The sequence below is a fragment of the Salmo trutta genome, chromosome 16, assembly GCF_901001165.1.
Source record: "Salmo trutta chromosome 16, fSalTru1.1, whole genome shotgun sequence".
In the NCBI taxonomy this organism is placed as follows: Eukaryota; Metazoa; Chordata; class Actinopteri; order Salmoniformes; family Salmonidae; genus Salmo; species Salmo trutta.
This window is the reverse complement of record NC_042972.1, coordinates 33,354,996-33,369,450: the sequence shown is the minus strand read 5'-3', so window position 1 is coordinate 33,369,450 and position 14,455 is coordinate 33,354,996. Positions and strand designations below refer to the sequence as shown.

General features: G+C 42.9%; 2 protein-coding genes across 4 annotated transcripts; one reads left to right on the top strand and one right to left on the bottom strand.

The window, feature by feature from the left end:
- The first annotated feature begins 197 nt into the window (after positions 1 to 197).
- On the top strand, positions 198 to 8,761 carry LOC115150593 (TRAF3-interacting JNK-activating modulator-like). 3 transcript variants are annotated; one of them, XM_029694046.1, is made up of 13 exons: positions 198 to 308; positions 701 to 1,088; positions 1,380 to 1,503; positions 1,665 to 1,737; positions 1,864 to 1,891; positions 2,224 to 2,253; positions 2,386 to 2,481; positions 3,654 to 3,725; positions 5,032 to 5,172; positions 5,370 to 5,507; positions 5,597 to 5,795; positions 7,480 to 7,571; positions 7,747 to 8,761. In XM_029694046.1, exons 2-13 carry the CDS (start codon positions 720 to 722, stop codon positions 7,936 to 7,938), a joined length of 1,554 nt encoding a protein of 517 aa, XP_029549906.1. In that variant the 5' UTR covers positions 198 to 308; positions 701 to 719; the 3' UTR covers positions 7,939 to 8,761. The 3 variants fall into 3 exon arrangements, with proteins under 3 accessions (XP_029549906.1, XP_029549905.1, XP_029549907.1); XM_029694045.1 differs by having other exon boundaries at positions 1,662 to 1,737; XM_029694047.1 differs by lacking the exons at positions 7,480 to 7,571; positions 7,747 to 8,761 and adding an exon at positions 6,039 to 6,071 and having other exon boundaries at positions 1,662 to 1,737.
- Positions 8,236 to 12,815, bottom strand: LOC115150594 (interferon regulatory factor 6-like). The gene is given in 9 exon segments (XM_029694048.1): positions 8,236 to 9,596; positions 9,759 to 9,877; positions 10,059 to 10,451; positions 10,581 to 10,651; positions 10,653 to 10,809; positions 11,049 to 11,141; positions 11,295 to 11,490; positions 11,658 to 11,840; positions 12,562 to 12,815. Coding segments are annotated over 8 exon segments (1,440 nt in total). The 5' UTR covers positions 11,832 to 11,840; positions 12,562 to 12,815; the 3' UTR covers positions 8,236 to 9,359.
- Between the last annotated feature and the right edge of the window lie 1,640 nt (positions 12,816 to 14,455).

Sequence of the window (14,455 nt, the reverse complement as noted above, 5' to 3'; positions counted from 1 at the left end):
CGGCTTATCACTAACCACAGTACCCCTACATTCTGCAGGCCTACAACTGTCCCACACCACTCTATAGTAGCTCAAAATGTACGTTTCCTACAAGTCACTTCTCTGATAGTTTGCCCATGTGTGACGACAGTGTGAGGATGCAATGTGGGTGTCATGATAGTGGAACAGAAGTGTGAACATGAGCAGTGTGGTTTCTCTCATTTCCTGTTCTGAGAGCGAGTATGTGACAGTTACTGAATTCAAAGACAACAGAGGAGGAGAAACGATAGAGGAGACAACAGGCTGCTGGGTTCTTTGAACATTTTCAGGTTTGTTTTTGCTATTCACACTCACAAGGTTTCATCCGTGGAGAGATGTGTGGTTTTGGTCTTCTCTTGACCTATGGTGTGTTGTGTGTGATCTGTCTCAGCTCTGTGTCAGCAGCCTTCTCATACATTGAGATGGCACACTACAGCTAGTTTCTGCTTAAGGTGAAGCAGAACTCATGCTTTATATACATAAAGTAGGACTTCATACCACAGGTGTTTGAATGTCAGGCTTAATTTCCTTCATTCAATTCATACTGAAAGTCATGCTTGCTGTCCTCATTTCTCTAGAGTCAAAGCTGAATGCACTGCATCCTGTTTTGACACACCCATAACCAATCATGCTTACTTTAAGAATCTGATGGAATGATACTGTCTTATTCTGAATCCTGCAGTTGAAGTTCATCCACCAAAATGGAGATCCAAAAAGACCTCAGGATGAGACGTCCTCAGATGGAGAGTTACGACCAAAAGCTGGAACAACGGGCAGCAAAACATGAGTTCTTGAGAGATCGCAACAATGTGACGACATGTCGCAGCCCAGGACACAAGCTGGAGGCAGACTGGAAGAGTGAGATGCAGCAGAAAAGACAGATAGAGTTCCAGAGAAGGAGACAGATTGTCCAGGCTGCCACTCATCAGACTGATGAAAAGCAGTCAAACAAGGAGACCAAAGTCACGATGAGGACCAACAGGCAGAGAGTGCCTCTCATCCACAGACAGTCCCTCATATCAGCAGAGGATCTGGGGATCACCTGGCCAGACGTACACTCCATCGGGAAGGTAAGCACATAATACAGGGCGGCAGGTAGACTAGCAGTTAGGAGCATTTGGCCTGTAACCGAAAGGTTTTAGGTTTGAATCCCGAGCCGACTAGGTGAAAGATCTGTCGATACGCTCCTTCCTGTGAGTCGCTGTAGATAAGAGCGTCTGCTAAATGACAACATTTTTAAATGTAATACACATTACGTGCGTGACATTATTTTATTATATGTATCTTAATACACAAATACTGGAATATTCCGTTTGGTCAAACACAAAATGAGTATCACAGACGCAAAACTGTTTGACCAGGCGACATGGATCACCTCACCACCACTGCATGGGGCAGGAGAGAAAAACAAAATAGGGCAGGTTCACTCTGACGTCTCACCACAGCAGCCTTCACTGAGGAAGAGTATGGAAGTCAGAGATCAAGGTAAAATTGGACTCACTGGAGATCCTTATTCTTTAATTGATGGAGGTTGGACACCCATGGCTGTATTGTCAATCATCAAACTTGAATTTCAAAATACTTTTTAAGTTTGAACACCGAGTTTGTTGGTGAATTTCGTGATCTTCCTCTGTCCCTCTTAGTAGTTAAACAGGACCAGAGTGGCCTAGTAATGTTAACCAGGCAGCTCCAACAAAGGAATGCCTGCTGTCAGACAGAGTAAGTACAGTAAGCTACTGACCTCAACATGAAGACACTGATCTGTTTAACTGTTTTATCTCTGTCATGTACTGCATGTATAACACTTTGACCTCTGACCCCCCACTCATTTCCTGTCATTCACAGGCATGGCTATAGCACTGTGAAGGAGATAGTAAGTAACTCCAATGTGCTGCATCTCTGTAATGTTTTGGGTAGATTCTAATTCAAATGTGAGCCACAGCAATGAATCACAGTTCTCATCTACACAATCATTCATCATTCTGCCAAGAGGCCACATTCCCATAAAGTTGTGAAGAAGGCATCACTATCAGTTGTGTTGCATAGAAACGTAGAGATAGATGTTATGATATTTGAACTATCATGGGTGCGACATACATAGTCAACCACCCATTATAACTACATATATGATGTCCTTCCTTGCTCCACGTTGGGAATATCTTTTATGACTATTGTGAAAAATCTCTCTCCCTCTCCTCTATGTAGGACCTCGTTCAACTCTCTGAGTATCTACAGGTGCGTAATCCTGCGGACTCCTTAGATTGCTGCAAGTGCTTCTATATTGGAATCTGTAATGATAATACATATAATTGAGACATGCCATTTAGTCAGAACTTTACTTGTATTATGGTGCATCTCTTTCCATAGGAGGCTCTGCGGCGAGAGGATTCTCTGAAACAGAAGCTTGCTCTACTGCAGCACACCACCTCTACTCTACTGCTCTCACAGGACAATGTCTGGAAGGTTAGGACCTGGATCTCTTATACACTGATGTGATTACTGTATTTCTATATCATACTCTGTTTCATGAAGTTGACAGTAGGTTGGTGTAGTGTGTCATAGAGGTTGACACAGGAGCCAAAATGTATTCCTGTCCCATCTTGTTTTTTCCCCCTGTGCTGCACTGATCCCGCAACAGTTCTATAACCCCTGAACTTTGCTGTCCCTTCCCATTAAAAATCACTTCCATTCTGTGCTCATTTTTGCACCCAGAAATATAGGCTATTGTGTTTGTTTACTAACTATTCAAAATAATGTCATTAACATGAGACTGTGATATGTTAACTTGCCTATTTTAGTTAAATGCACTGATTGTTGGCCTAAATTGCTCTGGATAAGAACATATTCTAAACTACCTAAATGTTTATCGATTAATAAGGCTGAAGGATGATGACAGAGACCCCATGAGGATGGTCTACACATAACAGCACCGGCATAAATCTGTAGCCTACAGTTGAGCTCTGCGCACATATGAACATTTACAACACATTAAAATGTATAACCTGAACATTAAACAAATTATAATAACCCGTGTGGCAGTACTGCATAGGTCAATCTATTTTTATTTCACTCTTCACCTGAGATGGCACAGGATTAGTTAAATACTTGAACAATTGGGCTTGACTGGAAAGTGAGTTGAGCAGCTATGCCGCTTCAGCTCGATTTGATTAAACTGCAGCATTTTTTACAAGCCATGTATACTGGAGCGAGGCACGAGGGTGAACCGACTGAAGGGGAGGGGGAATTACATTTTTGTATTGATTTTTACTTTTATTGACACGCTTTACAGCGTGATTTAAATTTAGCGGAGACTGCATTCACGGTCAACGCTGCACATGTCGGCTCAATCTGAAATGACCTTTACATTTCTATCGCGGAAGCGTTACAGATTGAATAGAGCCCTAAATGAGGTAATAAGCTACCGCGTTCGGCTCAGTGATATGGTTGAAGACTGACTGTGGTTTCAGAGTCACAGCGTTTCCACCCTCATTCTACTGGAGACCACCCTGCGTCCTGTCACTGAGAAGCTGAGAAAGAAACACATGAGAAACATACAGAGAAAAAAGAAAGGGCACAATAGCCACCATCTACCAGTTCCTATCCCCAGTACATCTCATATTTCTCTACCCTCACAGGTCTGTTGCAAAGAGGACAAGATGAAGGGAAAGATTGGGGCACTAGAGTCACAGCTGAAGATCTGTGTGCAGGTGTGTTCAGGAGCAATGTCTGTACCTACACTACCATTCAAAAGTTTGGAGTCACTTAGAAATGTCCTTGTCCTTGTTTTTAATTTTAATTAAATTAATTTTTTTGTCCATTAAAATACCATAAAATTTATCAGAAATACAGTGTAGACATTGTTAATGTTGTAAATGACTATTGTAGCTGGAAATGGAATATCTACATAGGCGTACAGAGGCCCATTATCAGCAACCATCACACCTGTGTTCCAATGGCACGTTGTGTTAGCTAATCCAAGTTTATCATTTTTAAAGGCTCATTGATCATTAAACCCTTTTCCAATTATGTTAGCACAGCTGAAAACTGTTGTGCTGACTAAAGAAGTAATAAAACTGGCCTTCTTTAGACTAGTTGAGTATCTGGAGCATCAGCATTTGTGGGTTCGATTACAGGCTCAAAATGTCTAGAAACAAAGAACTTTATTCTGAAACTCGTCATTCTATTCTTGTTCTGAGAAATGAAGGCTATTCCATGCGAGAAACTGCCAACAAACTGAAGATCTCATACAACACTGTGTACTACTCCCTTCACAGAACAACGCAAACTGGCTCTAAACAGAATAGAAAGAGGAGTGGGAGGCCCCGGTGCACAACTGAGCAAGAGGACAAGTACATTAGAGTGTCTAGTTTGAGAAACAGATGCCTCACAAGTCCTCAACTGACAGCTTCATTAAATAGTACCCGCATTGTATGAGATCTTCAGTTTGTTGGCAATGTCTCGCATGGAATAGTCTTCATTTCTCAGAACAAGTATAGACTGACAAGTTTGATAAGAAAGTTCTTTGTTTCTGGCCATTTTGAGCCTGTAATCGAACCCACAAAAGCTGATACTCAACTATTCTAAAGAAGGCCAGTTTTATTGCTTCTTTAGTCAGAACAACAGTTTTCAGCTGTGCTAACATAATTGCAAAAGGGTTTCCTAATGATCAATTAGCCTTTTAAAATTATAAACTTGAATTAGCTAACACAACGTGCCATTGGAACACAGGCGTGATGGTTGCTGATATTGGGCCTCTGTACACCTATGTAGATATTCCATTAAAAATCATCTGTTTCCAGCTACAATAGTCATTTACAACATTAACAATGTCTACACTGCATTTCTGATCAATTTGATGTTATTTTAATGGACATTTCTTTCAAAAACAAGGACATTTATAAGTGACCCCAAACTTTTGAACGGTAGTGTATATAACTTACATTATGAATGTACATACAAAATCACCACCAGGCTGAAACACCAAAGAGCAATCATTATTCTCCTCTTCCTCAGAGGTTGTCCAGGGATGGAGCCAAGAAGCTGCTGCTACAGTCGGAGCAGCAGAGGCAGGAGCTGGAGGAGATGGCCGTGGCCTCACTCCAGAGGGTCACTGACCAAAAAAACAAGGCCCAGGACAGGGCTCACAGCCTGGAAGTAAGGGGTCAGACAGGGCTGCACTCTGGATAATGCATAATAGCACTGTGTTCAATTGGTATTTTCCTATTACAGTCAATTATTAATTTAATTCATGTAATTGATTTGCGAAATATGAGATTCTTTCGTTTCAAATGATTATGAAGGGATGTCACAGGAGTTTCACTGTGTGTGTGTATACTTTGTGTGTCCAACAGATGGCACTGCAGACTGCCCAGGTTGAGTCATCACAGTGCAGAGAGCGCTATGAGGAAGAGAGGAGGAAATGCACCCAGCTGAGGACTTCTCTGGTGCAGAACATAGACCATATAAACCTATTACAGAGCCAACTAGAGGTATGCACGCATGCACACACACGCTATATTTTATGAGAGTGAAATAATATATGCTTTAAATAGTATCATGTATCTCCCTGTGCATTCAGAAAGTAATGGGACAGGATGCAACTCTGGAGAGTCAGCTGCTGCAGCACCGACACACTGAGGCTGAGCTCCACCTCAAGATCAACCTCCTAGAGGACAACCTCCACACCTGCAGGACACAACTAGAGACATGGAGACAGCAGCAGCAAGACACCATGAAACAGCAGGAGATTGTCAGAGGACAGCAACAGGACTCCATAGGTATAGTACAGTCATGGCCAAAAGTTGAGAATGACACAAATATTAATTTTCACAAAGTCTGCTTCTGCAGTTTGTATGATGGCAATTTGCATATACTCCAGAATGTTATGAAGAGTGATCAGATGAATTGTCCCTCTTTGCCATGCAAATGAACTGAATCGGCAAAAAACATTTCCACTGCATTTCAGCCCTGCCATAAAAAGACCAGCTGACATCATGTCAGTGATTCTCTCGTTAACACAGGTGAGTGTTGACGAGGACAAGGCTGGAGATCACTCTGTCATGCTGATTGAGTTTGAATAACAGACTGGAAGCTTCAAAAGGAGGGTGGGTGCTTGGAATCATTGTTCTTCCTCTGTCAACCATGGTTACCTGCAAGGAAACACCTGCCGTCATCATTGCTTTGCACAAAAAGGGCTTCACAGGCAAGGATATTGCTGCCAGTAAGATTGCACCTAAATCAACCATTTATCGGATCATCAAGAACTTCAAGGAGAGCGGTTCAATTGTTGTGAAGAAGGCTTCAGGACACCCAAGAAAGTCCAGCAAGCACCAGGACCGTCTCCTAAAGTTGATTCAGCTGTGGGATCGGGGCACCACCAGTACAGAGCTTGCTCAGGAATGGCAGCAGGCAGGTGTGAGTGCATCTGCATGCACAGAGAGGTGAGGACTTTTTGAGGATGGCCTGGTGTCTCAAGAAAGGCAGCAAAGAAGCCACTTCTCTCCAGGAAAAACATCAGGGACATACTGATATTCTGCAAAAGGTACAGGGATTGGACTGCTGAGGACTGGGGTAAAGTAATTTTCTCTGATAAATCCCCTTTCCAATTGTTTCGGGCATCTGGAAAAAAAGCTTGTCCGGAGAAGACAAGGTGAGGGCTACCATCAGTCCTGTGTCATGCCAACAGTAAAGGATCCTGAGACCATTCATGTGTGGGGTTGCTTCTCAGCCAATGGAGTGGGCTTACTCACAATTTTGCCTAAGAACACAGCCATGAATAAAGAATGGTACCAACACATCCTCCGAGAGCAACTTCTCCCAACCATCCAGGAACAGTTTGGTGATGAACAATGCCTTTTCTAGCATGATGGAGCACCTTACCATAAGGCAAAAGTGATAACTAAGTGGGTCAGGGAACATAACATCGATATTTTGGGTCCATGGCCAGGAAACTCCCCAGACCTTAATCCCATTGAGAATTTGTGGTCAATCCTGAAGAGGCATGTAGACAAACAAAAACCCACAAATTCTGACAAACTCCAAGCATTGATTATGCAAGAATGGGCTGCCATCAGTCAGGATGTGGCCCAGAAGTTAATTGACAGCATGCCAGGGCAGATTGCAGAGGTCTTGAAAAAGAAGGGTCAACACTGCAAATATTGACTCTTTGCATCAACTTCATGTAATTGTCAATAAAAGCCTTTGACACTTATGAAATGCTTGTAATTATACTTCAGTATTCCAGAGTAACATCTGACAAAAATATCTAAAGACAGAGGCAGCAGACTTTGTGAAAATGAATTTGTCATTCTCAAAACTTTTGGCCACGACTGTACATTATATATCCACTAGCAGATTTAAATAAAAGTTGGATTGCATAAATTACTATAGTAGGTCAAAGTTGTTTTAAATGCTATTTTGACCATGATATTTATTAGTCTGTAAATGTGTTGACATCAATAGAGCATTCCTTGGATGAGCAGTCTCAGCCAGCCATGTCACACCACAGCAACAAGAAACAAAGCATGATGGAAGCCAATGTCAAAAGGAGAGAGGTCAGAATTTGTCTACAATTCCCTTTCATCTTAGTCATGTCAAACCCAGAGCACAATCAATCACTTTCTGTCCCCACTGTCTTCATCCTGTATGTCTCCAAAATTTTTATTGGCTCTGCTCGATTTTAATCCTATATTAACTTGATACTGATGGAATCTTTCTTTTTCCACCAAGAGACGTTGTTGTCCCTCGTTCATCCTGACCCTGTTCGTGGTAGTCATGGTGGTGGCCATTTTGACATTGTTACTGGCCAATAACTCCACGACAAGAAATCAGCTGTGGGACCTTTACCAAGTACTACAGGAACACACAGAGAAGTACCTCTATGACATGGCATTACCACAGCATTGCTATAGGCCCATATGACAAGACCTGGGAACTGAACAAACCTCTGAAGAACTTGCTCTAAAGGGTTTGGGGAAATACAGTATGATCTATGTATTTTTACATCACACTGGACGTAATTTTTCTTCGCCATCGTAAATAGCTTTGCATCTTGAAGTGAATTTGTATTCATAATCATGCGTTATAGTTACTGCCTCATGTTCATGGTTACTTGTTGTATTCTCTCAGTCAAATACATGTCCTCAGTATAGTTGACACATTTGCTACTTATAACTGGACAGTAAAACTGATTTTTTTAAATAACTGACCGCTTTGCTAGTTTTGGACATTTTTATTTCAAAAAAAGGAAAATACAAATCATTAGACAGAAAAAGAGTTGAGATCCTTTCTAACATTAAGTGCACACCCCTTATACTATTTTCATAGGCCAAAACAAATAGTTTAAATTCCATATAATGATAAGTGTAGGATATACATGTGGAAAATCATCAACATTTAAATGATTTTCTCTACTAGTGCCTTTAAATGATCTCCACAAAAAACGAAGTTATAGTAAACTGTTCACATACCTAGCAGGACCAGTTAGAATCACATGAAGCAATGGATCTCAACAGTCATGGGCGGTAGGTAGTCTAGCAGTTAAGAGCCAGTAACTGAAAGGTCGCTGGTTCAAATCCCAAGCCGACTAGGTGAAAAATCTGTTGATGTGCCCTTGTGAAAGGCACTTAACCCTGATTGCTCCTGTAAGTCACTCTGGATAAGTGTGTCTGCTAAATGACTTAAAATGCAAAATGTCACACAGATACTTTTTCTTTATATTGTTTATAATAAACGGATAACAAAATATATGTATGCATCACTTATTGATAAAAGTTCAACTAAATCTACTGAAATGCATTAGCACTCAAACAGGTAGCCAACATGAGAACGAGATCATGTTTTATGAACAACAAGGACCAGGACAAAGCTTGATGATTATTCAGAAGTCACTGACTGTATTGTGTAACTGGCGACCAGGGTTATGTCTGTAACTCATTGACGATGTTCAATGTTGACTTGCAGCCTACAGGACTTTGACCCATAATGCTGCTCTAGTCCAAGGCCCTAGAGCTTACAACTGCAGACAGACACGATCATCACACCATGTTTTACTGACTGCCACAGTATAATTACAATGCCTGGTAGCAGCATTTACCACAATATATACACATGGACCAATGAACCCTATAATAGACCATAATAACAAAAGGGGGAAAATAAGCTAAATCGATGTGATCCTTCTCCCTATTCTGATGAACATGCCTCTATAAACATAAGTACTAGTTTGCTGATTATAGATCCCCTCTTGGACCAGCAGTAGAGAGGCAGCAGTGTCCAGACAGAGCTGTGTGTGTGTGTGAGAGACTGACTGGCCTGGTAGGGCCGTGGTGGACTAGGCTACTTCACTGGGCATGCAGGGCCTGGGGCAGGTGCATGCTGGCTCCTGGGGCCAGAGCCTGAGGCCAGCCTTCCTGGCCCTGGTGGGTCTGCAGCAGGCGGTACAGCTGCTTCAGGTGGGTAACGATGTTGTCCTTGATGTCTGGGATGGAGATCTGCAGGCGCACGCTGCCGCTGTCGAAGGAGCGCATGCAGTCGCCTGAGAACATCTCAGTGATCATACGTGCTACCACAGGAATAATCTGGAGGGGAGCAGAGGGCCAAAGACGTGGCAGTTACAGCTAAGGGACTCAACAAAACATACATGCTTGAGGGTCAATTCAACATTTTAAAATAATGAAAAACAAATATTTAAATGAGTTTTCTATGAATCATTGCATCCTGATACAAAGACAGTCTCGTACCTGCACCATGATGAGCTTCTTCTCTTTGGGTCTGCTGTCAGGCCACTCCTCTCCAAAGCACAGGTTGATGTCGAACTGTGGAGGGCTGGCCGACTGGCCCCTCTGATGGGCTATGACATCTGCATACAAACCCATCACAATCATATCACATAGCAATTCAGTCTCACAGCACACATGCAATAACAGCTACAGTACATGCCACACTAACACAATAACACATAAGGGCCCTGCCTAAAACACTATAAACACAAGAAAGCTGTGTGAAGAGTCTATGCTAAGAGAATCGGAGTCACTGCTTACCGCTGAGAAAGGACTCCAGACAGAACAGCTTGATCTTCCTCTGCCTCTCTATGAGGTTGGGTGCTTTGGGGTTGGGGGCGCAGGGGCCTGACCAGTACACCTTGCATTGGCAGAGGCGGATGGCATAGATGTCATGGCCGCTAATCTCCAGGACGAGGCCTCGGTCCATGACGTCCAGTAGACGGTTGGTGAAGACCCTCTGCGTGTCGTTGGCGATGTGCTCAGTAGAGGGGAACCTCAGCTGCTCCAGGCTGATAGGGCCAAACAGCTCCTCCTGGTTGGCCATGGGACCTAGGTCCCCGTAAAAAAGCCTACAGCCCTGGGGGTTACTGACCGTCATGGCTGGACACACCTCCTTACCCCGGTACTGGAACTGTACCTCCAGGTCTGTCACTGAGGGAGAGACAAAGAAACACATGAAGATAAAGAGAGTCACTCATTGGTTGTCTGTATGGACAAGATGCTGTGTATGCAGTCCTATATTTATCTAATGGAGGAGTTTGTTTGTGTAAGTGTGCTCACTAGGCAAGGAGCTGATCCACATCTCTGGGGAGGCGAACATCACGTCAGGCATGGGAGGGGGAGGCATGTCCAGTGGGGGGGGGGGGCGCCATCTCCAGGGGCGAAGGCTGCATCTCTACATCCAAAGGCTCCTCTTTGGGCCACACTTCAACTGATGGGGGGCAGCTGGGGGGTTGGAGGGGCGATACAGACCCCGGTGGTGGAGACCACATAAGAGCGGGGCTGGTGCCTGATTGGTTACAGAGAAACAAAGCATGATTATTTGACATACCAAAAACCATACTGGGATATTGGAATCAAAACTGGGGGTAAGCCAAACAAAAAGGGGGCAGGGGGTTGTTCTTGGACCAGGCAAGTTGGAAAACATTATCTAGAGGCTAGATCTGTTATGTGGTCTAGGATGAATGATGTGGTAAAAATGAAGAATTAGTATTAGAGGGGGACTCAGAGATATTTGACATGACTAACCGTTGGATGTTGGATAAGGAGGGAGGGGCTCTGAGCCATCTGATTCATCTTCATCCCCATCATTTGGTGTCCAAGACCCAGGGTCTGAAGATCCTGAGGAGAGAGAAATGAGAAGGAGAGCAAGGGATGGCAAAAGTTTAAATACGTTTCAGAGCTGCTACCAAACCTGACAAGTGACTGTAAATAATCATATATCTTCTATGGTTGTAGAAATATTATATTTTTATGTCATCGATGGCCAGTTACCTGGGTTACTGAGGGGCTGCGGGATGTCGCAGATGTCGTAGATCTTCAGGGGGTTCATGGGGACTTCTTTGGTGCCGTCGTAGACAAGGTTGAACTCTCTGCTCTTGTTGAGGGCGCAGCGGAGCTGAGCTTTCCACTTGGCAGGGTCAGGATCATCAATACCCTCCTGGAACTTTCCGGTCTCTAACGCCCAGGCCTGGTACAGGAGAGAGCGGAAACAGATGAAGAATACATTCAGAAAAAAAATTGTTAACATCGACCTTACTTTACTCACCGTTGATCCAGCCACAACCAGTTCACCTGCCAGCATATTAACCCACATGTATCATTTCACAAACTGTTACAGAGATGTGCTTTACTCACCTTAAAAATAGTGTTTTCTTCCTCGTGCTGGGGGGTGTGCCGTGTAGCGTGTTTCCAGGGGATCCTGAAGCGCTTATTGTCTCGGTCAATCCACACCAGGCCTGGGTAGAACCCACTGTCCACCTGGGCCACTAGCCAGGGCTTGAGCCGGACACGCCGCGGGGTCAACGCCATGCTTATTGTCTGGGGAGGGGGCCACAATGGGCGGGTTAGATATTTACTATCCATATGGTACACTTATGTGGACATCCTGACCAATATATCTCAAAACAGTTCTACTAGAAGCACTGTATCTGAAAAACGGTGCTGTAAGGGCATGACATAACACAACTTGTCTGAGGCAGGCACAAGATGACCAATATTACATGGCTACCAAGATTTCAAACATAGACTTGGATCACTTTGAGAGGCAAACATTAAAATGTAGTGGCTTCGGGTCAGTCTACAGGTCAGTTTATTTCATTACTCTACTCAGACCTCAAAACACCCAGAATAACATGCAATGCAACTGATTTACAGCTATTACTAAAGGTCCTCCCAAAACTGCATATGGTTGGTCTGCAGGACATGGTTGTTACACAGGTCAGTTGAGCATGGAACGTAAATAAAGCAATGTCCAATGTTAATACATTAATTCAAATGAATGAACCATAAAGTGGACTTCTTCCCAGCAAACAATCCAATAGGATAGGCTACAGACTATTGTAACATGTATGTTATGCCTGCAACCACTTGCTCGCACTGTAAATTCGAGCAACATACGAAAGACCAGTGGATACTTTTTTTCCACAAATAAATTGTTAGTAATGATTTCAATTATTATTATTTTTTAATCAAGTTACGAACTTAAAACTATTTCATGGTTGCAAACAAATCAAATCTAGGATACCGCTGTGAAACGTACCTGCTGTTGAACGTGACCAGGAAGTAGAATACTTTCGATCTGGGAAAAGGTAGAACCCCAAGCTTCTGGAAAATATTATTCTCCAAAACGTTGGAACTTCTATGTCCTTTGCAATCCAGGTAAACGTATAGATGACCCACAGATACTTCTTATCACGGGAGAACAATTCTGATAATTTCCCGAGCAGGCCGAGCAGTTTATGCCTTTTCCGCTTCCCTTAACGAAACTCAGGTAGAGTCGTGACGTCACACACGTTTCACTCTGGCACACCTTTCCAGTTTATGTCGCGTTCAAGTGCTAGTCAGAACAGGGAAACGTGGACATTTCCGACTTGCTAACTGGTGGAACGCGGCACGTGTATAACTATAACCAGTTAGCAAATCGGACATGTCAGAGTTCGTAGATCCGATTAGCGCTTGAATGTGGCACCACTTTCGGTGGAGCCTTCTTGTGACAATGATGACCAAATGACTCATAATATTTGTCAGAATTTTGTTAACATATGATCTGTAAATCGCTATATGTGTTTGTTGTTTTCAACAATTCAAAAGCAATTTGAAATAAGCAGTTTGGAGTTTGTTGTTATTTAAGCATTAAGGCCCGATGAGGTGTGATATATGGCCAATGGTTTTCTTAAGCACGAAGCAACGGCAACGTGGAGTGCCTGTTTACAGCCATTAGCCGTGGTCTATTGGTCATATACCACAAGCCCCTGAGGTGCCTTATTGCTATTATAAACTGGTTACAAACGTAATTAGAACAGTAAAAATATTTTGGGGGGTCATACCAATGATATACATTCTGATATACCACAGCTTTCACCCAACCAGCATTCAGGGCTCAAACCACCCAGTTTATAATTAAGCAATAAGGTACGAGGATGTGTGGCATATGGACAATATACCATGGCTAAGTGCTGATCATATGCAAGACACAACTCGGACTACCTGGATACAGTCCTGGTATATTAGCCATATACCACAAACCCCAGAGGTGCCTTATTGCTGTTATAAATTGTTTACCAACATAATTAAAACAGTGCAAATATTTTTTTTTGGGGGGGGGGTTCATACTGGTGGTATATGGTCTGATATACCACGGCAATCAGCATTCAGGGCTGGAACCACCAGGTTTATAATTTCATTTAGCACACACCATGTGCCTTTTACGCATTTACACTGACAGTGAGGGGGTTCGGTAAATCTCACCTGGGCGCCCATGTAGGTGTGTTTTGCAAAGGCTGAAGTTGATTGCATTCGATTCGGAACCAGGCTGCCTCTCGGGTGTGAGCCAGGTACCCTGTTCAAAGCCCACGGCGAAGTCGTCTCAAAACAAAAGTGAGATAATTAAGCACATGCAAAAGTGATTGCTTGGGATGAAAACACTTTATCTACCTTCCCACTAAAAAAAAATATTTTATGGATAAGATATGTTGTAAATGTCTGGATGATGCACCATGCTGCCTTGTTGACAAATTGACCGAGCAGCACAGATTACTGTTTGATTTAAGAATGCCTCCCTCCCTGCATTCGCCTGATGACATGACAGGCCTTTGCTCGGTTCCCCGCAGCTCAGCATAATCCAATAATCAATAATAATCAATAATCCATAATCCAATTTTACTGTATACACGTTGTTACTCATCCATTACATGTTTTACTGTATACACGTTGTTATTCATCCATTACAAGTTTTACTGTATACACATTGTTACTCATCCATTACAAGTTTTACTGTATACACGTTGTTACTCATCCATTACAAGTTTTACTGTATACATGTTGTTAATCATCCATTACAAGTTTTACTGTATACACGTTGTTACTCATCCATTACAAGTTTTACTGTATACACGTTGTTACTCATCCATTACATGTTTTACTGTATACACGTT

Excerpts from the sequence above, each read along its gene's own strand:
- LOC115150593 (XM_029694045.1), top strand. The coding sequence starts at position 720 with ATGGAGATCCAAAAAGACCTCAGGATGAGACGTCCTCAGATGGAGAGT. Across the intron at positions 1,504-1,661 it reads TATGGAAGTCAGAGATCAAG|TAGTTAAACAGGACCAGAGT; the intron begins GTAAAATTGGAC and ends TGTCCCTCTTAG. Across the intron at positions 1,892-2,223 it reads ATAGCACTGTGAAGGAGATA|GACCTCGTTCAACTCTCTGA; the intron begins GTAAGTAACTCC and ends TCCTCTATGTAG.